General features: G+C 37.0%; 1 protein-coding gene across 1 annotated transcript in view; it reads left to right on the forward strand.

Moving 5' to 3' along the window:
- The window catches only part of RYR2 (ryanodine receptor 2), a 294938-nt gene that overhangs the window by 18488 nt on the left and 249132 nt on the right, over positions 1-27318 (forward strand). Inside the window, exons 3-5 of the mRNA XM_054396845.1 lie at positions 80-184; positions 13798-13818; positions 20677-20691. Coding sequence (XP_054252820.1) covers positions 80-184; positions 13798-13818; positions 20677-20691 — 141 coding nt within the window. The remainder of the gene's footprint in view (positions 1-79; positions 185-13797; positions 13819-20676; positions 20692-27318) is intronic.

The raw sequence follows: 27318 nt of genomic DNA on the forward strand, positions 1-27318 counted from the left end.
TGAAGGGAAACAGAAGCATTGGAAAGTGCTATCCAGCCAATTTGTCACTAATGTGATCTTATCTTTTAATTTAACCTAGAATGTTCCACCAGACTTGTCCATCTGCACGTTTGTGTTGGAGCAGTCTCTCTCAGTACGAGCCCTCCAGGAAATGTTGGCCAACACAGAAGAAAAGGCAGAAGGCGTAAGTTATTAAATAGTCACTTTTTTTCATCTTGCAAAATACCTCCTCCCCACCCCACACCCCACCCCATGTCACAGATCTCATGACTTGTAAAGGCTTACAGCTTCATGAATTCTTTGTTTCATTTTCCTTCTCTGCTACAGGAATTATCTGATTTTTGAGAAATTCTGAACACTTGCAGCTTTCACTGAAGCTTAAGATTTGTAAATTCTCAACAATTTCAATGTGCTGCAGGTCAGCATAGAGCTACAAGAATGTTTTAATTTGAGATCTCATAATGTGAACTATAAAGCTTGATCACTCCTTCAGAATAGCTAAGCTTGTAAGGATTTGTGACTGAATCAAATGAGATTGTCAAGAAGTCTTAAAATGGCTTGAATGTGTGCTATTCTTCTCTGAAAATAATGACATTGCTCTGTGTGGCCTATGAGCTAAAATGTCTCATGGTGGATAAGAATTATGGGAACCAACACTTTTTTTTTTTTCCCCCTTCAGTTTGGAGGATTAAGTGTATAGTTAATTGTTTAATTAGCAAATAGGTATTTATAAATAAATCATAGTGGTGTAATTCATGTTCTCTGCTGTGTAATTAATTTGACATGTTATGATGTAGTTGAGTGTTCCATATATGCTCTGTGGGGTTTATTTGAATTCCATGCCCAGGTGCTATAAACTTCAAGTGTGGAGGAGTGATTGTAGGCTCAGGAGTTGTACAGGTTAAAGAGAAGTAGAGGTTAACTATAAATCTGTCATTCAAGGAAGCTGGAAGGAGAGAAAGAAACATGTCTCTGGTATTTCTGGAAACTCCACAAGAAAGCAAATTTTAGCATAGTGTAGTCAGTCCCATAAAATACCGGGTACTGAGACTGAAAATGGTATTTGGGAAATTAAGTCCAGGAGCATTCCCATGGATGATCCAAAGTGTTTACTGTCAGGGAGAATTTGTTCCAAGGACTAGCTGCAACAGCCAGAGAATGTTAAGAACATCTGAGAGAAGAGGTGGTACCAGACTAAGGAGATCTGTACTTCCACATGAGGTCCTCTCTTCCCTTACTTTGTAAATACTGAAACCAAGAGCTAGCAAGTCCACAGGTAAAAAATTCAAAAGAACATGCACATACAGGTGTAATGTCAAAAATCACACCAAGGATGTGTGTGAGGCAATATATATGAAGTATAGCACCAGTTTTCTTGTTGTTTATGCCCACCATGTGTGGGCAGGAGCAGAAACTAAAGAAAGCGTAAGGGAGTGCAATGTTAAAGTAGTGCTATAGGGCAGATTAGAGTGAAAGAAAAAAATAAATCAGCTTTTGATTTTTGAAGTATTGAAACTCTTTAATCATAACAACAATTGACAGATTTTCTGTTGGGTTATCTTTAGCAGAGTCTTGGGGGCCAGCTGTTAATACTCTTAATACAGAGATGACATCCAGAGAAGATGGAAAAAGAACCAAATTATCTGCAGAATGGTTAGAAGATGAGAGCTTGGGTATTCTGCTGGGATGAAAACAGGCTAAAGAGAGCTTTGTAGATATCTTAGGCAGAACATTTGCACTAAGTCTGGGCTGTTTTCTGTGCTATATGTGAGCAGAAAGAGACTTTTATAGGGCACAATGACTGATTGGTCCTACACACTGCAAGCTGGAAGAATGGTGCCTAATGGTTATCTGTTATTTCCTGGAAACAGTTATTAATGTTTGCTGTGAATAATGATGAATGTCAGAGTTCTGGGCATTCATATCCATGCCTAAAAGCAGAGTGATGGCAGTTGTACTGATGTATAGTGCTCTGTACTCACAGGTCTTTTGAGATTTGCAGAAGAAAGGTAGAACAAAGTCTCCAAGTGTGGTCATTATGTGATTGTTACCTGTTTACAGAGTAGTTTACTATGCTCTCAACATCTATTCAATCCCAATGCTAGCAAAAGACACAGAGCTACAGCTATACCAAGCCAGATAGCTGATGTTCACTGAATAATGAATATCCTTCTGTTGCAAATTTTGTGTGGTGTCAGTGCAAATACATTAGGAATCTACCTATACCTTTCTTGCGTATTGATACATAGATATTAGAGATCATTATCTTGAAAATAGTAGCTTATAAACAAACAAGATCACATTGTTGCCAGTGTCGTTATTTTTCTTTCTAATAAGTTTCTGAAAGCCAATAAGTGAATATGTATACGGCGTTGAATTAACAGAACTGGCATTTGGTGTCTGTATGTAGTTTCTATGAAAAATACATGAAGATTTCCCTTACAGTTGTAGTTGGTACTTATCTAGTCAGCTTTGTATTTGTCTGAAGTAACTATTAGAACATGCAAGTTTTACATTCAATGACTGATGTGGGTAGTTTAAGTTTAGGAGAAGGCACAATTTTGTGCAGATATCTGAAGCACTATTATATTCTTGGAGTAGTATTTTTTTCTTTTTTTTTTCTTTTTTTTAAATTTAGAATAACTGTGTTTCCTTTCATTTAGGACAAGAAATAAGAATTTCTTGAGAGGTTGTTACTATAAACTGGATTCAGTATAACCTCAATTTCCTAATGGAAAGAATCCTGCAAAGGAAGTCTTTTCATTCCCCAATTGCTTTTCATTACATTAGAAATCATTAAGGCTGCTGTGTTTAAAAGTGGTGTTCTTGGGCTTTGCTTTTTTGTGTTGTGTAATCTCTTGAATGCTGTTTATGTAATAGGTATTCTTATTATATAACAGGTAAGTCAGCAGTAATGAATTGCTTGAGTAATATGAACAAAATCTCATGCTGACTTGAGGTAGAACAATGAACAGCTTTCCTCATGCTGGAGAAAGAGTAACTGTGCACTAACTGGATTTAACTGTAATTCTCAACTAGTATGTATTAAATGTACAACATTACCTCTGCAATAAATACCTACATTTTTAGTGCAAGAATAAAAAAATGAAGGTTTCCATACTGTGAGATTAATGATCCGTTTATCTGAGACCTGAGTTCTGTCTTCTGAGTCAGCTAAATGCTAGTAATAAAGGCAACAGTGGAAAATGAGTGAATTTCATAGGGAAGAACATGTGTAGTGCCCTGTTTCTTTAACCCTAGGCACTGAGTAGTTACTTTGTGCCTTGAGGTTTTGTTATTTCCTTTTAGAATACTATGCTGAGCCCTGGCAGTTTCTTAAGTCATTGAAACTGATAGCTTGATTGCATGCTTTTTGTTTAAAAAAACCCACCCCACAATCCATTTGCTCAAGCAGCATTATTTACACTTTTCATTTTAAATAGGTGAATTTCTCATTTTTCTGGGGACCTGAGTGCTATGTGCATGTACTACTTTTATTGTTAGTTCATCCACAGGAAAGAACCAAAAAAAGTGTCGGAATCTTGTGCAGAGAAAGTAGTAAAAAAATCCTATAAATAAAAACTATTATTACATATGTGCTGAGTGTATGGACTCTGGTCTCTTAGACAAGCAGAATAATAGCTGCTCTGTCCTAGATGGATCTACAGCTTATGTACAGCTTATGTATTATTTTGCCATTATTTTGACTTGGGTTTTAAGTGTAACTTTTTATTATTAGAAAAGCAGAAGAAACATGAAAATGGAAATCTTTAGGTATTTGCAATCGTTTAAGACAGGAAAAGTCTTTAGGTCATCTCTTCTTAGCTTGGATATTAATTTTTTCCAGTGATCCTTCTTTGGAGCTCAATGCCTTGTTTTTCCTGAGAAAAACTAATCCATAGCTTTCTGATATAATTTAGAAATGGCCATGACAATGTGTTGTAATAATATTTTGCTTCAGTATCTTTTTATTCTGATTATTCACAGGTTTTTTTTTGTGGTTTTAAATCAAATCTTCCTTGACCAGATTCAAGAGCTTTAACATTTCTCCTAGTAAAAGTGCTGAAACGCCATAATCATATCAGCTCCTGGAAATTTTTCCTAATTCTCTTGAGAAATAATGCCTGGCCGTCTATCCATATCTTGTATTCAGTATCTTTGGAGATTTCTGGATGATATAAACAATACCAGAAATGGGAGTCATGGATATTGTGTAGGAGGAAGGGACCTCAATTTAGGTCCCCAGCAGCCAGGTTTAAACCATGATATATAGCAGACAAAGTAGGTGATCACGCTGGTTATTCCTAGTACATTGGCCAAAGTCATGGCAAGCATGCATACTCTTCAGCAAGCTTACCTATTTTAAGTCTCTATTGTTGATGCACAGGTGAGTGAATTTTACAGAGTGAACAAAATTCTCCACCATCTCACCTTTCTATTGTGACAGTTCTAGAGGTATCCAGACCTATTTGACATGGAAAAACATCATATAGGTTGTTAGCATCAGTTGCCTCAGCAAATGATTTGGACTTTTTTTCCTAAAAGTTTTTTGAAATCATCCTCAAACAACGTGATGCATAAAAAACAGCTATTAAGATAAAAATTTGCCAAGAGAGTATACAAATTAAAATGAAGTGTGAGGTAACTTTCATAAAGACCATTGCTACTTACTGTTATTTGAAATATATTTCAGAGGTATTTTTAAAAATATGCTTCAATATAATTTTTTTTTTTTTGCTAAAAGGAGAATTTGAAGGTACTATCTGTATTTATAAGAAGCAGCTAGTTTGAACTTTCATTCTATTTTAATGCATTTATTACTTTACAGAGATCAAAAAAGTTTTGGCCACAGTGACTAGGTACAGAAAATTAAATTAGTTTGCCATTTAAAGGACATTTTACTGTAAGTGAGCAAGCACAAAGTCATATATCTTTTATATTGGCTAGAAAAAAGCCTGCTTTTCTTTTGAAACCAGTAAGAGCTTGTGATTCCTTGAGTTATGCTTGCTTTGCTTGGGTTTTCTGAAATCTATCCAGCAGTCTCATTATATAAATAACATGCTACTTTTTTGCCTTATGTCTTTTATATTCCTCCACGATAATTACCGTAAATAAGGCCTTTGAAATTGGATGGCTCTGGATTGTGTGTTATGTCCCATACTATGGTGAATAGACTATGTTTATATATGGCACATACAAATACTAATGCATACAAATACAGGAGATATGTGAGTTACTTCTGCCTGCTAGTATCTTGTGTGTCTGTGTGTGGATGAGAGATTCAGAGCTTTTGGTAAACTGTCTTTCACAGAAACTTTAATTATTTTTGTTATCAGTGTTAAAGCATTCTTTTCACTCCAGGCTACCAAGCCATCCCAATTTTATTCTTGTACCATCCATCCATGGCAGAATATCACTTCGTCATGAGGATGTAGAGATGCCTGTTCTGGTGAGAGCATTTAGAGCTCCTGAGTGCTGAGCTGTGCTTTTTTTTTCTGCCAACAAGAGGTGTGTGCTTGGGGTTCTTTTTCTTCAGGCGTATACAGAAACATGTGAGGCTGAGACTGGAATTTTTTTGCTATTTGTTCAGCAAAGTGAGTGGAAAGCTCAGTTTCTCTGCTAGTGGCTAGGCTTCATGCTATATGAACTCCTTGCTAGAACATTCACCTGCACTAGCAGTGTAATGTGCTTCTTATAGGAATCGTGTTTTAATGACTTTCGCAGGGCAGATGCACCAAACTCACTTAATCCTGTATGGAAGCAGATGGATTTCTTTCTGTTACTTATGTGTCCTTTTACATCAAGTGTCCACTTTTTGATTGCTTACAAGAAAAAAATGTGCCACTGAAATAAGTAAGGATTTTTTTGCATGTCGTCTATAGTGAGAAAGAGTTACGGTTTCTGCATTTAAAATGACACCATATATTTTTCACTAGAGTATATCAGAATAGTGTAGGGCTTTTTAGTATTTATTCTCCAAAGTGTGCTAGACACAAGGACTACAACAATAATTAGTTCTGATTTTGTGTGGTCCTGTGAAAGAAACAGAATAGCTAGACAAAATGCTATCGACTGAAAAGGATTAGTGTGGAAGTTGCTGAAACTGGCACTCTGATGTAATGAGCTACCACGAAGACAGATGAGAAATACAGGCAGAGAGATTAGAATCGGGAAATAAAGATGTGCTGTGGGGCTTTTAGCTGGGATGAGAAAATAAGGGCTTTGTCTGTTTCTCTTTTTTTTACCACTCAATTCCATAGATACTCTTCCATATTGGAAGAGTTGTGTTTGATTTTTTTTTTTTTTTTAGTTTTTTTTTTTTAGTTTTTAGGATTTTGTTTTGTTTGCTGGTTTTGTTTTTAAATGAAATTTAGTACAGAGAAATTGAAAATGATGCAGTTAAATTTACAACCATAAAACTTGTTTGTTGCAGTGGTTGGAAATGATACAGTTAATGATGTTTAGGCAAAATACAAAGTAAAAGGATAAGCCCCTCCAAATTTGCACATTCAAATGATGTTCCAGAATGCTGAAGAGTCCATTTTCCTACATAGTTCCATGTAAAGCCAAAATAGCTCTTAAACCACTCATTTACCCACTAGATGGTTCTCCAAACACACTGAGTTTTTAAGCCAAGTCAGTCTAGCTAAGGAGCTACAATAAGTAAACTAAGAAGTGATATTGCTAGTTGTATTTTTTTCCTAGTTTTGTATGTTTTTATACCTCAGGACTGATTAGTACAGATGCTTAGGACAGTAGTTGATGAGAGCTACGCTTACGTAGAATAATATTAGAAGTCAGGTCCTAGGCATCATGAACTGAACTCCCTGCTTTGTATATATGTTGATTTTAATGGTTTCATGGTTTAGATTCTTTAAATGTATTTATATGTCATCTCAGGTACTGTGAAAATTGGAGTAATATTTTTGAGATTAGGATTACAGTAGTGAACATCATAACATTGATGTATATAGAAGGGTTTTAAAATCAGTGTTCAGTAAAGTGGTTGCATGCTGAGCTGTGTTGAAATACAGTAGTAAGCTCTCTTACATGTTGAGTGACATTTAAAGTTGATATTCAAAAGGTGATGGGCACATAGAAAACTGTCATAAGACAATGGTAGGAATGGACTGAAATGGGTTGGTTTTGTCACTTGCTATCTTTTTACTGTTTGTCTTAACTTAGTTAACTTTTTTTTTTGGGGGGGGGGGAGGGATTAAAAATTAGCATATTTCTTTTGAAAATCCAAAACCTTGGTACTTTAGCTCAGTGAGAAGTCTTTTGAAATAGATTTTTTTTGTGACTATAATTCTTGTTGTTTACAGTTGTCTTATTTCTGACCATAGAAAAATGCAACTTTACATTAATTTCACAGCTGAGATGAGGTCTGGATAGTATGATATTCAATCGTTGTATTTTTCTCTTCTTTTTCAGTGTACATAGCTGTAATCTGAATTATTGGTAAAGCCCCAAACTTTACATAAATAAACTGAGTTGCCTACTGTCTTTGAATAAAGAAGCAAATTTCTCTTAACTTTTATTTAAAAGTCTCAGTTATATTGTGGCAAAACATTGTAATTAAGACTAGGAGTTATTCAGATTTGTGCACTCATAAATCCTTGTCAACCCTTATTAAAAGAATGAAAGCATTTGATTTTGTGTGCATTCTAAGTTAAACTGTTTCTGCAATATGAAAAATTGTAATTTCACAACCTTGACTACAATATTTGACAACTTCATTTTTCAGGAAAATGCCATCTGCAGATACCCATCCGTTAGACAGAGTTCCAACTAAATTGCATCATGAGCTTATTAACTCCCATCTAATCATCCAGTCATGGCTGATTAATCACTTCTCCCAGTGCCTTGTTTTAATAAAATCTGTTTTCCATGCCACTTACTAGCAAACTGCTGTTTAATTTTGTGTGGGCTAGTATTTGCTGAAGGGAGCAAAATACAGCCCTTCTCTTCTGATCCAAAAGGCTACGTGTGAAGGAATCATCACATGCAAATGTCTTGCATATGTAATTCTCCTTCTGTGTTTAAGGGATGGGGAAAATACGTGTTTCTTCACAGAGCTCAAAAGCTTTCCTATGCTGTGGGGAAGTGATGGAGGCATTTTGGGACAGATATGCAACTCTAACTGTTGAATTTTTGAATATTCAAATCATTTGTCTCCAACTGTGGAACTCTGAATTCATTAATTACTTTGTATTAGTAAGCAGCAAGATAACACAGAGAGCTGGCAGCTTTATCATTTTCTCAGCATGGGAGGAGGGGGAAAGTAATTTCAGCCTTCATCCAAATGGAAAAAGTAACGCTCCCTATTTATTTTAATAAGTATTCTGTATATTAACGAATAAGCCAAATTTTCAAGGCACTTCCTTAAAAAAAAGGTGAAGATTGGCAGTTAAATGCAGTCTTGACAATTTAAGCTCTCTGATTTATGCTAAAGTAGCCTAATAATCTATCTGAAAGCTAAGAATAGTTATTAGTATGAGACAAAGATGTTTTCAGTATTGCTAGTGGAAGACTCAGAAATGAGCCCTCAGTCTCCTAATATAATAAACAAGAGCTCTCTTAATGTCCTCACACTGACCAGAAAGTTTTCTCTTTTGACAAGTCATAGATGCAATAAGGCAAGAATTATTTGTTAATCAAACTTTTGAGCAAAAAGTCCAAACTCTAGCTTCTTATTTCTGTAGTTTATTTGAAGGTTTTCATTAGTTTGAAGGTTGTCTACAGCTGACAGGCATAACTCATTGAAGTAACAAAATATTGCAGCAGTCATTTTCTTCGGAAAGTCTTTGGATAAGTCTTCGGATAAGACTTCATCAGATAGTGGTGTGTCATGAAGAGAAACAGAGCTGTTATATCCAGTAATGTTAACATTTGCTTATTGCAAGGTCTGTCTTTCCAAACTTGGATTTTTATAACCTAAATGCTTCCTAGTGCAAGGAGAGAAAGGAGATAGAAAACAGTGGAGCTAAAAACATTTCATGCCATGTGGGCCTTTGTATCATGCAGATGGACTTATCAGCTAGAAGTGGAAAGGTTTGTGAAAAGAGATAGAGGCTTATTCTACTTAAATTCCTGAATATTCTCATCTGTTTTAGAGATACTGTACTGCTAAAAGGAGAATGAGTGTGGTAGGTTGAAATTACCCCCCAACAAACTAGCTCAGATGGAAGCAAATGAAGCTATATTTACAAGCAAAACGACTATCTAAAATATGAAATGCAATGAATACATACAAAATGTACATTGTTTACATATATTTACAATTTATAAACAACACAAGAACCCCCCCTGGGCAAAACCAGGGTGTCACCAACAGCTTCCTCATCTTCCTTCCCTTCCCCCCTGTACACGGGACAAGAGAAAAAAGGAGAAAAGCAGAGAGTAGCTTATTAGTACTTAGCCACAACAAAGAACGCAGCCAAGGTCAGCAATAGCTAAGCAAAAGCCAGCTAGCGTCTGCTAGAGTGGAGAAATCCAAAAGAGAGTTTACACAACTAACTTTATGTTAGATTTCAGACCAATGGGATTATTTAGACCTTATTGTTATTTTCCCTTTTACATTAAATGGTAATTTATTTACATTCTATCACTTTTCTACTCCATCTGTAGAAAAATTTTCCTAGACACAGCCTAAAACTACCACAATGAGACATACAACAGGGGAAAAATAAAGTGAAAAACTTTTGCGTATGAAATTAATACTGTCATTTTCTCCTCAGTGCACCTTATTTATCATCAGAAGCAAACGTTAGCAGGCCATTTCAAGTAAGGCACAGAAAGAATAAGGCTTGACTTTGATCAACTGTACTTTGATCAAATAAAAGTACTGGAAAAAAATCAGGAACTGCAGGCACAGTATTTTTGCGTTCTGACTATACTCGGGGAGAGGCGAGGACAGGAATAACGTCATTATCTATTTCAAACCCAGAATTGTGATAAGCAAATATTTCTAGCCTGGCACATGGGCTCTTCTTTTGCCTATGCCATATTTAGAATGAGGATGTATGAGGATGCATGGTGTAAAACCAAACATTTTTAGCATCCCAGGCAAGTTTCCCATTTTGGAGGTAGATGGCAGGTGTTTTCCCAGCCTTACCATGAACGTTAGATCTCAGATTTTTCTTTCTCAGATGATCAGTAAAATATGACTTTAGGGGAAGAGAATTTGATTTGTTTCTTCCCTCTTAAGCTTTCTGATCTAGATTTCATATACAGAAGAAACTAAACCAAATAGTCTTAAAATCATAGAATCATAGAATTGCTTCGGTTGGAAAAGACCTCTAAGATCATTGAGTCCAACTACCAAGCTGACACCACCATGGCCATTAAATCATGTCCCAAAGTGCCAGTGTCTGCACATTTATTAAACACCTCCAGGGATGAGGATTCCACCACCTCCCTAGGCAGCCTATTCCAATATCTGATCACCCCTTCTGTAAAGAAATTTTTGTTAATATTCAACCTTAACCTCCCTTGTCACAATTTGAGGTCATTTCCTCTCATTCTTTGAATTGATACTAGGGAGAAGAGACCGACCCCCACCTCATTACAACCTCTTTTCAGGTAGTTATGAAGAGCAATGAGATTTCCCCTCAGCCTCCTCTTCTCCACACTAAAGAATCCTCATCTACTTCTCATAAGACCTGTTCTCCAAGCCCATCTCTGGGCATGCTCCAGCACCTCAATATCTTTTTTGTAGTGAGGGGCCCAAAACTGAACTTGATAGTGAAGGTGTGGCCTCACCAGTGCTGAGTACAGGGGCATGATCATTTCCCTACTCCTGCTGGCCACACTGTTCCTCATACAGGCCAGCTGAGCACACTGCTGGCTCGTGTTCAGCTATCTGTCAACTAGCACCCTGAGGTCCTGGACAACTTTCCAGACATTGCCCTACTCCTGTAGCGTTGCATGGGGTTGTTATGACAACACCTGGCACTTGGCCTTGTTATTAAACCTCACAAATTGACCTTGGCCCATCAATCTGTCCTGTCCAAATTTCCTCTGCAAAACCTTCATACATATCTCCTAGAAAGGAAGGTTAGACTTCTGCTTGTTCGTGAGGGTTTTTGTTTGTTTGTATTTTAATGTATTTTTGTTAGTTTTGTGGGTCATTTTGTTGTTGTTGTGTTCTCTCCCTGTGCTAACCTATACATAGCAAAAAGGAGCTTTGAATCTTAGTGTTCCCAAAATTTAGACACATATTGGGAAATCCAAAGGGGTCCTGTGAATTCTGGTCTGTGCAGACAAACAAAAAATGCATTGTCAGGGTGAAGCAAAATCTGTGGATGCGCTGTGGAGCCTCTTCTTGCTTGTTATCTGAATTGTATCTTAGGTAAAAGTACTAGGCTAAGATATCCATTGTTTCTTTTCATTTGTTTGTAAGCTTTACATTTATTTTGCCAACATTAGGACAGTTACTCATGAGTAATCATTTACTTTTATGTTTACCTGCATTACTTAATTTCCAGGCAAATTAATATACTCCTTGGTCATGCTTGCGCTGGTTTTTCACCACCAAATAGGATACTAAATGTCTTGAAACTCATGAGTCTTCCAGAATGGGTTCCTTAGGGTAAAAGCTAACAAAATCATATCTACATATGTTGCACAGGCAAGTTTTAGAACTTGGGACAAAATGGTCTGAAAGAAAGAAATGTTTTCTGACTTCAGTAGCTGGAAAAGATCTCCCACAGATAAGTAGAGAAAAGGGAGCACACCACATCTGGGAGGTGTCTGAAGAGGCACACAACAGAAGATCTTTAGAATAGGACTATAATTAAAAAGGCAAGATTTTATTGTGGTGTGCTCTGCACCATTCTTTCAGAAGCAGATTTCTTTAGGTGTGTTCATTATCTTTTGTGGATGGTGATCATGTAAATGACAAACTGTAGGGTTTCACAAGTTTATATGCATAGTTCAAGTGGTTGTCCTGAGAAATTGTTGAATAAAGGTGCCTTTGGCATATGCCGAAGCTTGTTGGCAATTGTATTTAAAGATGGGTGTACCAATGCAGATTTAGTGTCTAGAGCTTATAGCTGCTTGGCAAATACTGCCCTTGATTCTTGAGGCTAACTGGTGTCAATTAAAGAAAGCTGATGGACAATTCAACAATTACAGGCAATTGATCATACAACTAATAATATGCATTAAGCTTTGAGTGTATTCTTTCTGATGCCTAATGTGTCTGCCCTCTTCACTTAAACTGAGAGATGGTGAGGGCTTTTCAAAGCAAGGTAACAAAGTGTGAATCAATTTGCCTCTTTCCAGCATTGTCACAGTCAAATTGTTTGTCATGCTATGTCCTCAGTGCATATACAATTTTAACAAAACAGAATATGTATCAAAAGAAAGGTAATAAATGGAAAACTTGTGCCTGAATCTAACTTGGCTATTCCTTACTCCTTTATTTAAGAGATCTTTGTTGTGTCATTTGCATTTAATTTAAATCATTGCTTGCTTTTCTAATTTATTATATCTTTTTCATATATTGCATCTATTTTAGAACACTGGGTGTTTTTTAGGAGGGATTTCTGCAACTGTATCTAATTACAAAAGTCACAGTAAAGATTATTATAAAACAATAAAATAGAGGCAAATCACAGAATTTCTATTATAAATCTAAATGCAGTCCAAATCTGAGAAGAGAGGTAGGAATTGTCAAATTAACAAATGCTTACAAATTTATCATGTTAATTAGTTGATAGACAGTGTTTTCTAAATTTTGTGTTAGGAAGACTGAACAACGTTGAAAATATAAAACTCCATTTTAATTGGAATATATGTTTAAAAAGTGATAAAATTTACTTAGAATAAAACTATTTTAATAGGTGAGAGCTAAATGCATTGCCTTTTATAGCAGTAATTTCACAAGTGAGCTGGAATCTAAATGGTTTTGAAGTTGCTCAGGGTTTGAGAGAAACTGTCTCATATTATTGCTAAATTTTTGTGGCATCTGCTAACAAAAGGTCAATGTGCACCTGCAGTAAAACTACACAAGGCTCACTATGCTGCAGTGTTTTTTTGTGCTACTTCCAGAGACAAATCTACTTCAGTACTACTGTTGGTGCCAACTAAGTTTTTAATAGGTAGTGCTGTACTAAATTGAAATGTGTTCTAGTAGATGTTTTCAATCCTTTTAGAGACTGCAACACTTTTCAGTGTAATTTTAAATGTGCTTACTTAATGAACCTTGAAACAGTTTTATTAATGCAAAACCTTAACCTTTAAGAGTGACTCCGTCATTCCCCTCATAGGAAAAATGAAGGACATTTTTGTGTGCTGTTTTCTGTTCTTACACAACATATTCTCTTATGCTGCAAGTTGTAGGGTCAGGGCTTGACAGGAACCCCCTAATTTTCCTTTATATAGCATTCATTAAAAAGGCAAACCTTGAATAGCAGCCACTAACCTTTTAAAGTGAACAATAGTCAATTATGACAGAGGACTTGAGGAAATGAAGATATGTTTTGTGGGAAACTGTTCTGCATTTTTGACTGGTCGGTACTAAATACATATGGAATTAATTCCTTATTAGTCTTCATTTTCTGCCTTCTATCTGATTATTTACATAGACATTTTGAAGTTTCAGAATATAAATAGCTTCCTATAGAATAAAAAGTGAGATTTTAAATAGGAGATGCTAAGAGAAGAGCTTCTACTCTGCGTTTTTATTCATACTAGATATTCCAAAAATGTGAAACTTAGCTTCAAAATAGACTTTGATATGTTGTATTTAAGGAAAGAAATTTACTGATTTCTTGCTTTTTCTTTCTACAGCTAGTTGATGTGGAAAAATGGGTATGTGATTCTGTCTTTTATTCACTTGATCCCAAATGTTTCATGTTACCACTGAGTCTAGCCTGTCTGTTTTGATACCCTCTGTGTTCGTGACCCTTCAACTTGCATGGCTCAAAAAAAGAGGCAAATACATGGTCACGCAGGATCTGGTCATTCCTGAATTGTTGTACCAAATTTCATGCTACTGCAATGACTCTTCTCTCTTTTAATTTAATTGTATAATTGTGTAATATAAATGTACGATTATTGCCTGTCGGTTTTGAGCCTTGCTATCTAATGTTATAACTCCATTCTGTAACCCACCCTGTCTTTCCAGTACAGACACTGTAATCCTGAAATGCATGATAGTAAGATAATTAATACTGATAAATAATATGTGACACCTAGCTGCACATCTAGCTGCAAATATTATATGTGTGTGTATATATATATATATACACAAAATATTTAGTGATGGAGAACAGCTGCTACAGAATAATAATAATAATAGTAATTTATAGATCTTAGCAAATAAAGCCAAAGCACAGTTACAGTTACTTGCTGAATTTGTTGTTAAGCCCTTTCCTAATGTGTCTGTGTATACCATGCATATGTTTGGGCATCTGATATAACTCCCCTATATGAGACATATTTATGTATGTTTTTCTCCAATGTTACTTCCAACATCTGCATATGTATGAGTTAGTAAGTCATAAAAATGTGTGTAGAATTGTTTGTTCGTGTTTAAAATGTTAGAAACTTCTCTGAAAGCTTGGACCCTGATAGGTGTCTTTGATTTCTTAATACTTAGTTTGAGCTGCAAATGACCAGGAACAACCTCAGACATATTTTGGTATTTGGCCAGTAACACAGAGCACTGGTATCACTTTATTTCAGTCAGACATTATAGAATTTTAATCTGTGATTATTACATGTTTATAGTAAGTGGGACTGAAGTGTCTCAGGCTTGCTTGAGGTTGTTGTAGGTAAGTACATTATTTAATTGGTGTCTTAGGCGTTTCAGTGCCCTTTCTACTCATATGTTCCAAGTTATGTCATGTGGCATATATATGTAGATGTTTATAATATTTATTAAACAATACCTGTAATTAAGTATTAGTTTTAACTAATTGTATCAGTATGATAACATTATCCTTATTCTATGAATCTGATATTTGTGACAACCAGTAGATTGAATTGGAATATTTTTATGCTGCAATGATACTCAGGTTACCTTCTCATTTTGTCCACTTTTTTGATTACAAATGAGAGACCCTCGTTCTAAATCTTTAGATTCTGTAGTTTTGTTTCTACAAAACTATATAGAACTATATAGAGTAAGCAATAAAAAAGAAATTCAGTAGTGTACAAAGCATTGGGCCTTGTACTTCATGATACATGGAAAATCAGAAGCCAGAAGTTTATTGATTACACTCTGACATGGCTTGGTTTTGATTAAGTATTCAAAGAGTGGGTTCTTGGAAAAAGTAGCATTACTGCATAAATACAAGTGAGATTTGCTATCAAAATCTTATGCTTTGGAAAGGCTGCTTCACAGAAATGTGTCCTTAAACCATTTAAAAAAGAAATGGTTCCCATGACAGCAAAACTAAATTACATCAGCTAAAGACTTTCTTTAATAGACCAGTTCTGTAATCTAACCTCCCATCTGATGAAGATGGAGTGAATGTTTGCTTTACTCCAAATATAAAATTATTTTATCTCAGATGAGACCCACTTTGCTCTGTAAAGCTGCTTTTAACCCCCTCTATAATTCCAGAGTGTAACCTGAGGTCTTGTGGTGAACTGCAGATACACATACTGAGTGCAGCAGATGGCTGGCTGTTGCACAGTTGTATGGTCACTGAGGCCAGACACATTGTTCTAATATGTGTGTTTCTTCATAAGCCATTTTCCAATTAACGCAAGTGTGTTCAGTTATGTTGATATATCTGTAGACACCTGTAAACCCAAGCCCAGAGCATAAGTTAGACATGCTTTGTAAATTAGCGACCAAATTAGGAACTGCCCTTGGCTGCAAGCTGTTTCATGCCATTCAAAGTATAAGCTAAAGTCATCCACTTCTCAGCTTTTCCAATTTGCAAAGAGTGCTGACAAAAATTTTGGAAGGCATTACTCCAGTTCTGCTGTGCTCCTTCTAAATGACTATCATTCTTTTTGGCGATTTTGTTCCAAAATATTTATTCTACTCTAAGGCGTGTGCTGGCAGTCAAAGCGGAATAAGAGTTAAATGGGCTTACTGTATTCCTTGAATCTGTGGCTTTTTCATTTTGTCTCTTGGCAAGTGTGACTCTGAGGGCTTGTAGGTTTGCCTCAGTGAAGAATCAAACAGATTAAAGTTATCTCAACAAGTGTAAAAAATAATTGAAAGCAAGGCTCACCTTTTCCCCATTTCGTATTTGAAAATTCCTTTTCTGCTTCTAATTAAACTACCAACTGGGAGGGAACCCCAGTATTTGACCTGAGGGATTTAATAAATGTCACCTGAGGTAGAAGATATGGAATATATCTTATTTACAGAGAAAATAACAGTAATGAAATAAGCTGAAATTGATTAATGCATAGTGAAAGGAATTCCTTACGATCTGTCATTTTTTCTCTTTTAATATATTTATGAAACAAGGGAAATAATTTAAAAATGTCTGTTGCTGTGAATTAGCAACTGTTTGTTTTCAGAGTATGTGTTGTATACTTTCAAGGGTTTAAATTTTTAAAGGACTTCTGCTCTTATAAGATCACTTGAATGTCTGTCTTGACTTTCAGAGCAATTGTTTAGGACTGTAACAGAATTCAGTGTTAGGAGTAGGAATTTTCAAGGGCGTCTGTGGTTTCCAAAACCTGGATGTTTTTACACATTCACCTATTTATAGTTGGTGAATTACTTTAAAAATTTGGCCTTATGAGCCATTAAGAATGATTATTTTCAAGACTAATTACTCTTGAGGAGATTCTCACTTGAAGGGAAACCAAATGTATTGGATCTTAAGTTTTAAGTGCAAAAGATAAGGATTTTCATCCATACACTGGCTAACGGCGAAGCTTTGCTAACTATAATATTGTAGAATTGTCTGAAACTTTCAAAGAGACTAAGGAACCTCTTCTGTGGAAGATAATGATAAATCCTGTTCTCTTTCCCTCAGTTATTGTGTTAGCTCCGTTTTATGCCACTGGTAAAACTAATTTTCAGTTTCTTTAGATCAAAGAAAATTGCAGAGTAAGGAAACACTCTATAGACGCTTTTCAAAGCAATTGCTTTCATTGCAGAGACTTCTGAGTTGAGAAGTGTATAAATTCTGGCTTTCAGGATAGTGTGGAGTAGATAAATATAACAAGACCAAGTGGATTTTGACTACAGGAAACAGATGCAAAACAAAGGCAAAGGGTTACAGTAATATGTCTTCAGTACCATTAAAGTCATTAGATGAATGTCCATGCTTTATAATCAGTGCAAATTTTCAATCACTAAAGGAATGTTCTAAGGCCTTGATTTCTTTGAGAACTTTTTTGTTTACAATAAGTTAATGTACTTGCCTAGAGATTTACTTGTTAATTTACTGTGTGAAGAAAATGCATTAATCATGCACAAATATTTAATCATCCAGTTTAAAGAATTTGCATTTGAATTTTAGCTATAGACTGCAGAGGTGAATCAATGTAGGGAGTAATATCAGCAGTGTCAGAGTCAGTTATTCTTATAGAGATATTAAGGGAAATAGGAGTGGATAGCACTGTATGATGTTAAAGTGAACAGGCCTATCAAAATGCAGTTTTGCATTTGCCACACATAGTTTCAACCATACCTACAGTTTCATCATTAGTGTACTTTATATTGTAGCAAACGCTAATTGCAGCTCAAGCCTAATTCACATCATCAAGAGAAAGAAATATGATTATTTTCTAAATACATTTTTTTTTCTTTCTGGAAGAAATATGTGTGCAAATGTGACAAACTTAATTTTTTTTAATAGTGGCATTTCCAGTTGCATACTAGGATTCCTTTGATATTTCTCCATCAGTCCACTTTATATATCTGAGAACTTCAAGCTGTGTTCCGTGTATCAATAACAATGACTGTGAATGGCAGCAAACTGTTTACTTTCAGTTTGTTTTCAGTACTTCTTGATTAAGTCAGTGCAAAGATCTGATATTTATATGTAAGCAAATACAATACTACAAGAACAGTATGAAAAATATAGACAGCAGATAATCTCTAAATTAAAAGTATTAAAAAACTAATCTTGGCAACTTTCCTATTAAAAATTCCAAATAAAATAGCATTATTATTTTGCTCTTTTCATCTAGTCAAAGAGCCCAAGAATTAGGTTGAGATTATGGTAAAATAGAAAGCGTTTGAGCAATCATTGTAAATGATACACTACTCAAAAACTGTCCAAGAAGCAAGGTGTCTTTTTATCAAGTTAACACTTTGGTGTTAGTGTTTGGCAAACAACGTATTGCAAGAGCAGTTGATGTTAGAATGACATGAAGAAATTTAATTTTTTTTCTGTTCTGTTTAATTTTCAAATACACATTCTGAATTGCTAATGTTAGTCCTGAAACTCATGTGTGCTGTTGTGCTGAGACACAGAGAGCAAGTGAAAGTTCTTCCTTCTGCAGAGGATGACTTGGAGAAATTTCTTGTGCAACAGCCTGTTGCTTACATGAAGTGTGTACTTTCTGTTGTTTGGCTTCAGGGTTCCTTGGTTGTCTTTGTTGTTGTTCTTTTGTTTTGTTTTTGTGTGCGTGTGCTTTTGTTTATTTGTTTGTTGTTGTTCTGTGTGGCTGGTGGTTTTTTTTTTTCCAAGCTGAGAGATAATGTTTTTCAAAGTGAGCATTCTCCTTTAGCTAAGAACTATTTGGTCTAAAAATCTTGGAGAAAATTCTTGCAGAGGAGTGGCAGTAGTACTTGGAACCCTTTGCCTGTCCATTTGCTGATAACTGAACAGCTGAGGCTGTTACAGTTCATGGCTTGTAACTTCTTTGGCTTGGCCTAAAATTTCACAGGGGCATTGTCTTCACAGTTGTGGACATAATGTTATTTTAAGTATTTGCCATGAAGAGAAAGCTTTTTTCCAATGATTTAAGTTTGAGCCTATTTTCTTCCCCTGGTGGTTTTGAAGCAGTAGGAGGACGCTTGCATTTAGACTTCTCTCACCCACTGTTATCTTTCAGCTTTTCTACCTTGAGCAGGACTGTTTATGGAACTTTCTGTCTCCAAGAATGACATCCTCAAAGTTATTAAAGAACCAGAATAACTACAGAACACAATATGACAGAGATGGCAATTATTTCTCACTCATTTGTTATATTTTATTTAATATGTCAACTGAAGAGAATGAATTATTAAATCTTATATTCCAAAAAATCCAACACAAGAAGATGCTGTGTCATTTTAGTAATCAAGGGAAGATATAAACTATCCACTTTCATTTGAAGCTAGTTAAGAGATTACAATCAAGCACTTAAACTATCAAGAAGAGAACCAGAAGCTTTCACAGAAGGACTGTTGCAAAATGTATTTGTAATATGGGAAAAGTGGTGAGGTTGCATAGTTCTCAGAATAAAATTTCATAGATGAATGACAGCTAGAAGAGGCTGAGGTCTTTGATGGATCTAATCTTGATAAACTGACAGCATAATGGCAGACCAAAGTCAGCACTGAAAAATATGGGAAAGATTATACTCAGATTAATTTGTTAATTAACTTGTTTCTATATTAATGAATTTACACTCCACCTGCCACTGTAGACAGCTCAGCAAAGACTTCTGGTTAGTTCCTGGAGTAAAAGCAAACAAAATATTGGAATGACAAGAAGTGGCATTGAATAATAATGACTAAATGACTGTATTTTAAATCTTTACTTTATGGGGATCTTGGACAGGGTGCATAGTCTTTAGTTTTGGTCAGTTTGTTTCCAAATATATACGTACTAAATAGACATGGAAGACTTTTAAGGAGAGAAGTCTTTGAACATTTTTGAGATCATTCGATTATACTTTTTTTTTTTTTTTCCCATTGAACATCTTGTGTATCTTTGAAAACTCATACTGGCATTTTAAAAGCATATATGAAATGAAAGCACCCAGTCTTGCTCGGAAGCTTTCCAGTTAGTCTCCCTTTTCATGTGGAATAGAGGTTTGCTGCCAAACTTTAATCCTCAAGTTAAAACTTTATGATATCAAAACATGAGTTGATGAAGTCAAAAGAGGAAAAGGTGGCTGTAGGACTCTCACAAAGAAAACCAAATCACTGCATGTAATAGAACTTAGCACTCTTCTTTTATCTTTGAGCAATGTCCATGAAAATTAACCTGAAAATTTCCATAATCTGACACCGGTCATGTGGTACTGAATTATTTTATCCACTGCATGAAATATTACTAATATTTTAATTTTCCTAATTTACTACGTATTTATATGTGATGAGTTACTACAATAGTGGTGGCTGCTGTCCAGCACTGCAGTTTAAATGCAGGACCTTACAAATCACATTGCACTTAGAAATTACCTGCAGATCAAGATGCTTAGGATGGCAGTCATGGCTCTTGTTTTACCTATATTGTGTTTTATCTTTAAACAATAAGTATTTAATATGCTATATTAATTAAAGTAAAAAAAACCCTGAGAAAACTATTGTCTAAAAAACATAATGAAAGCCTTGTTCTGAGCAGCTGTTTTGCTTTCTAGCACAAGCTATAATTATGCTAAAAGCAATGATAAATGTTCCTTTTCAATGTAGTTCAATGTTCTGTGTATCCCACTCACTTTTTCAGGGAAAACAAATCCCCTTTTTAAGCACCTGAAAGCAAATATTCATTTCACATTTTCTCTTCTTTTCCCCTTCTCATGGCTCTACAGAAATTTATGATGAAGGTAAGCAAGTTAAACATTTAGTACTATACTTTCTGTGAATTCTTACAACTAAATTTAATGCATTCTTTTTCTTTGTTTTTAACATCAGCATCAAACTTGCCTTCACTAAAATAGTACATACTGAAATTTCGATTTAGAAACTACAATGACTCCATCTTGGAGTTACAGTTCATGTAAGTTATGAAGGACCAAAGGCAGGCCTTTAATTCTCAGTTCATCCTTACCCTTTCAGAGAGAATGGAACACTACCTAATAAATAAGGAATTTTGAGACAATGATCCAGTAACAAAAGTAGCAGTAAAACATTTGAGCATTTTGGAAAGCAGGGACAGCACATTGTTTCTTCTGCCACAAGAAAGCCATTGTTATAGTTTGTTTTCTCAGGTGGGATGAGTAGGGCTCACTGGCCCTTCAAGTGCCTCAGATCTGTAAGCATATGCAGAGCACTCTTTGCAGTGTTTTAATTTTTTTTTTCATTATCAAGACTATGACAAGGCATTTAGTGAGCCTGCAAACATTCTGAATAACTAATATTTGAATAATTGGCGGTGATTTTAATCAAGATCTGCTGGTTATCCGTTTTCTACTATTTCTTTTAATGATCAATGTCTATTCCCAAGTGATTTGTTTACTGATTTTGATTTCCTAAGAGTTTACTGTTTTATGGTATGGTCTTTCTTCATTATCACTCTTCAAAAAGGACAAATTCTGGGCTAGATAACCCATTTTATTTTGAGGGCTGGATTTAATGATACCAGAAGAATTTTCTTAGCATGACTCCCCTGCTGATTCATCTTTTCTTCCCACTTGGCTGTCTGTCTTATTCTTTTTCTGGGAGTTTCTTTCTGAAGTGCAAATGATGATTCATATTCCTTGCATCATACAGTAACAGAAAAAGCTTAAGCACAATCCTTAACCTGTGAAAAATGCATTCCTCCTCCACTTACTTAGCTCCAAAATAACCAGGAAGATTTTTATTAATTCCTTCTATCTCCTATGCAGTGAAGGAGGAGGAGTAGGGGGGAAGAAAAATCTTCACTTAGACTAAGGGAGAAATTGTAAATGTTAATCTTCTTGGGCAATTTTTTCCCAAACTGCTCAAAGTGCTTGAAAGTAGGAGTTTGTAATGGAAGTATCGCCTCAGCCATAAATATAAATGTTTGGTTTTCATAGAAGGCTGGAGACAGATGATCAATATTACTTATTTTCTCTGTTATATATGCTTTTCATCGGTGTAAAATTTCCCATTGCTGGGAAAGTGTCAACAGAAATGTACTATTGGAAATACTAACCATGAGATATATTTGAAGCATTTCTAATTATGTGGCTGTTTATTCTGCCTTCTGGCAGGTCAGTATTACCGAAATTGGGATCATTTAGCATGGTTCTGGTGCAAATGTTTGTCATCATTACCAATGATTCTAATCTTTTTAATATAGATAGTAAAATATCTCTGGGTTCTTATCTGAATAAGATGTCTTCATGGTTTTCACTGTTTTCTGTTCTTCAGCTTAGCATGATACAAAATAGAAAGTAACTACTGATCATTTAATGAAAAAAGTTTGGGAGTTTTTTCCTTTTTTTTTTTTTCTTTTTGTGTTCACAGTGACCATCATTATGAAGAGTAGATACCAGCAGAGCCATTAGTCATATTAATCTTCATACCTGAATTCTTGCAGCACTTACTGTTTTATAGTGAATTCCATGCACAGTGATTTAAAAGTAAAGTGTAATGACTGGAATATGTATAGCATATATACTGTCTCGAGAGGTTCTACTTCCTATTTGTAATTCTTTTGTTACATGGTATATAGGCTGCAATAAGACAAATGAAGAGGTTTTAGATTAGTCTGAATTCACCCTTTGGTGTTGCTGTTATTTGATATGACTAGGGCAAAGGAATATTAACACAGTGTCACATCAGTGAATTACTTCACTTTTCAAATTTAAATTCTAAGCATCTAAATGCTGCAGGTTTGGTGCCAGCCACGGGGAATGGCAACCCAAGACCATAGTGCTTGCAAAAAGGTCTCATTAGTGTTTTGGGTGTTTGGTAGAAGAATTCAAGGCTTCTGGGCCTGGATGTTGTTACTTTGTAAAGGAAATTCTGTCCTTTTTTTGTGTCAAGGTTTTTAAAGAAAAGAGATACTTCTATGAGGAGGAAGAACATATAGAATTCCTTGGCTCACACTCTGTAGCTTTGTGTAAGTTCTCTGATGCTTGTAGCATTTTTACAGTCTCTGATGCTGGAGATGTAATTTGCCTGTGCTGCTATTCTAAGTGTGAATTGTTTAGTTTTGCCTGGACAAATGTTGTCTCACAAGCCTTCTAGCTCTGTTCCAAAGTTACTTCATAGGTTTTACAGTGACTCAGCCTGTTTTCACAGTTTCGGTTTTCACCACTTTTGGAGGTTTTCTAGACTCTGGCCAGCATTCATCCCACAAAACTGAAATGCTTGTCCTAAAGCTGTGGATATGTAAACTTGCATAACCACTATCAGAATCATAGCTATTATCAAAGAGTTACTCAGATTTTAGGTTGGCTGAATTACAGACCAAAGGCACCTTGTTGTGTGTTGTTTGGTGGTGGGTTGGTTTGTTTGTTTTTGGTTTTGTTTGTTTGTAAGTTTTTTCATAGAGAAGTTCTTTTAGCTTTGAGTAAGCTGTTACTGATCATTCTCAGAGCTCCTGGATGTGGAGGTCCTGGATTTTGGGCAGGATGCAATGGAGGCAGTGGCCACCAAGGCTGAGGCTCCGCAGCCCATGAAGCCCAAAGAGGGTGGGCAGCACCTGAGGGAAGTGGATCCTGCTGAGATTGAGGATTATGAGGGAACGGCCGAGCACAGCCTGCCCCAGACTCTTGGGCAGTGAACTGGGCCTGCACAGATGGTTGTTCCTGACTAGGAGAGTGTGCAGGCCAGCAGGCCCAGTAGGGCCAGCATATCTGCATCAAGCTCTGCCAGCCTCATCTGGCCCAAAGAGTGGTGGAGCTAAATCTGGTTGGCTCCCAGTCACTAGTGGTGTCCCCTAGGGTTCAGGACTGGGGCCTGTCCTCTAATATCTTTATCAATGATCTGGATGAAGGGACTGAGTGCACCCTCATAAGTTTGCAGATGACACCAAGATGGATGGCCATGTTGATCTGTCGATCTAGATTGGTGTTCAGTCTGGTGAATACGAGGCTGAGGGGGGAATGTCTCAGTCCGGAGGGTGAGAGATACTTGGTTCTTTTTGGACGTTCCCGTATTATGAAATTAAAGGCGCAAGTGAGGCCAAATCTCAAAGCGAGGGTTTTTATTAACAGAATAAAGTGGATGGAACAGAGGAAGGGAGAGAGAGAGGGAGAAAGAGAGGGAGAGAGCGAGGGAGAAAGAGAGCAAGAGAGAGAGAGCAGGAAGGAGATTATATTACCATCGGCCAGAGATGGGGAGAGGGAGAGTTTTCCAAGTCCTTTTCAGTTCGTGTTGTCCCATGATGTTTCCAGCATGTGATGTTGTCTTCTTCTTCTGAGCAGGCATCGCTCAGGTCTTTTATACGGTTTTTTAGTCACAGGTTTTTTTAGGTATGTGTCCAGGTATTGTCCCCAGGGAATCTTCCTGTGTATTCCTTGTGTGCTTACAGAGGTCTGTCAGAGGAGGGGGCCTCAGCCACCTCCTTTGCCTTTTACCTGTCCATATACACAATATACATCAGGGACTTATCATGCCAGGTGGTGAATTCATTGTATAGTCCAGAATCCTTATCACCATCCTCCCTTTCTGGAGTAGATGGGTAGAGATGGTCTTGTCTGAGCACAATACAGACAGTTGGTACCAGTGGTGTCTGCCCATTACACGTTTCTATTGCATCGTTCCACCATCCCCCAGCCTTCCGAGGCAGCTGCAGTCTGGTGAGAAGTCTTATCCTTTGTTGGGGCATATCTCAGTTCATGATACAATCACAAGGTGATGTAAATCCAGACAGGATTCCTACAGAGACCTCGCTGGTCTCCACAACTACCTGAAGGGAGGTTGGAACAAGGAGAGGGCCAGCCTCTTCTCTTCGATGACAAGTGAGAGGACTAGAGGAAATGGTTACAAGCTGCACCAGGGAAGGTTTAGGCTGGATATTACATAATCACACAGAATCACAGAACATTAGAGGTTGGAAGGGACCTCCAGAGATCATTGAGTCCAACGCCCCTGCCAAAGCAGGATCACCTAGGTTAGTCCACACAGGAATGCATCCAGGTGGGTTTTGAATGTGTCCAGAGAAGGAGACTCCACAACCTCTCTGGGCAGCCTGTTCCAGTGCTCTGTCATCCTCATTGTAAAGAACTTTCTTCTTATGCTGAGGTGAAATCTTCAATATTCAAGCTTGTGCCTATTGTTCCTTGTCTTATTATTGCACACCAGCGAAAAGAAATTGGCCTCTTCCACTTGACACCCAGCCCTCAGGAAATATTAGGAAATACTTCTTCACTGAAAGGGTTATGAAACATTGGAATGCTCTGCCCAGAGTAGTGGTGGAGTCACTGTCCCTGGGGGTGTTCAAGCAGCTTGTGGACCTGCTGCTTAGGGACATGGTTTAGTGTTGACCTTTCAGTGCTGGGTTGAGGATTGGACTGGATGATCTTTGAGGTCTTTTCCAACTGGATGTGTTCTGTGATTCTGTCCTGCTCATGTCCAGCACCTCTAGAGCTGGGAAGCACTGCGACAGCTCACCAGACAGCAAGCCTGACAACTTCCTGCTGTGCCTCTGCACTGCAATGTGCCACCAGTTCTGCTGTCTCCTTGCCCATCGCCACTGCTTTGCTGTGGTGGCTCCAGCTCTAGGGCCATAGTGCTGCTGTGCTTCCGGCCACTGCGATCCTGCTCTCACATTATTGTAGTGACATCAATGACTGACATCATTGCAGTGTTGCCCTTGTGTCACCCTGGGGGCTCCTACACTTTGCAGGAAGAAGAACAAAGAGGCTGGTGAGGGGTTTGGAGTGGCATAGGAGGAACAGGAGAGAGCTGGGGTGGTTCAGTCTGGAGAGGTGAAGGCTAAAGCGAAATCTTATTGCTCTCTATAACTACCTGAAGGTAGGTTGTAGTGAGACTGGTATTGGTCTCTTCTCTCAAGGAACTAGTGATGGGATGAGAGGAAATGGGTTTAAGTTGTGCCAGTGGATGTTTAGATAGGACATTAGGAAAAACTTTACCAAGAGAGTGGTGAAGCATTGGAACAGGCTGTCCTGGGAGGTGCTCAAATAGTGTGTTGATGTGGTGCTTCAGGATTTAGAGGTCATGACAATTGGGTTATAGTTGGACTCGATCTTAAAGGTCTTTTCCAATCTTAATGATTCTATGATTCTGTGATTCTGGTATTTCATGCTTTCCAGAATGAAATGCTTTCTAATGCCTGGCATTAGAAAGAAACTCTCATTAGTCATCTGAAGTTGCATTCAGTGTGAAAAAAATCAGACAGTGGTATGATTGTGGGGAGTAAGAGGTTTCATCAAATACTTACCTGTAGTGGTCTCAAATGCTAGTCAGTTTGTAGGATTTCATCATCAGTGCTGGTTTTTGATAAATACTGGCTTCCATTAACATTGGTCTAGAAAAGATTAAAAAGTTGCATATTAATAATAAAATCAGTAGATGATGTAGTTTTTACATTGCTATGGAAACATTTTGAGGACCCTCTTCTCTACAGAAATGACTGCAGTATCATACAAACATTTATGTGTAGAACCATAATAAAATCATCTTACACCGTAAGACATCCCTGCTATTTCTATCAGTTCATTTTAGCTTTCACTTCATTGTTAACTCTGGCATCACAGTTTTTCTTCTTTTGATTGAGGACTCAGAAACTTTTAGGATCTATGATTATTCCACATCCTTTAAATACTTTTACTGCTAGGGCAATGAAGCTGGTGAGGGGCCTGGAACACAAACCCTCTGAGGAGAGGCTGAGTGAGCTGGGGTTGTTTAGCCTGGAGAAGAGGAGGCTCAGGGGAGACCTCATTGCTGCCTACAACTACCTGAAGGGAGAATGTAGCCAGGGGGGGTTGGTCTCTTCTCCCAGCAACCAGCAGCAGAATGAGGGGACAGTCTCAAGTTGTGCCAGGGGAGGTATAGGCTGGATATTAGGAGGAAGTTCTTCACAAAGAGAGTGATTGCCCATTGGAATGGGCTGCCCAGGGAGGGGTAGAGTTGCTGTCCTGGGAGATGTTCAAGAGAAGACTGGATGAGGCACTTAGTGCCATGGTCTAGTTGATTGGTTAGGGCTGGGTGATCAGTTGGACTGGATGATCTTGGAGTTCCCTTCCAATCTGGTTGATTCTACGATTCTGTCTTGCAGATTACTAAATGGGAGCCTTTAATTTGCTTAAATGCAGAAAGCACTAAAGAATTATAGATAAACAAAGCACATGTTCCTTGTCCAGTCAGTTTCCTTTCTGAAGAGCCAGCTCAGATTAAATACTTATATTAGCCTTCTGGTTTAAGAACTTTCATCAGCCTATTGAAAAAGGCATTAATGCCAACAACTTTACACCTGTGATCTTCACATAGGTTGTTTCTGACTGACAGCAACATAGTCCAAGGGCCTAGGCCTAAAATACTTTTCAGAATGCATGGTAATATATATATTTTTAAAG

This window comes from Indicator indicator, chromosome 2 (genome assembly GCF_027791375.1).
Source record: "Indicator indicator isolate 239-I01 chromosome 2, UM_Iind_1.1, whole genome shotgun sequence".
NCBI classification, from domain to species: domain Eukaryota; kingdom Metazoa; phylum Chordata; class Aves; order Piciformes; family Indicatoridae; genus Indicator; species Indicator indicator.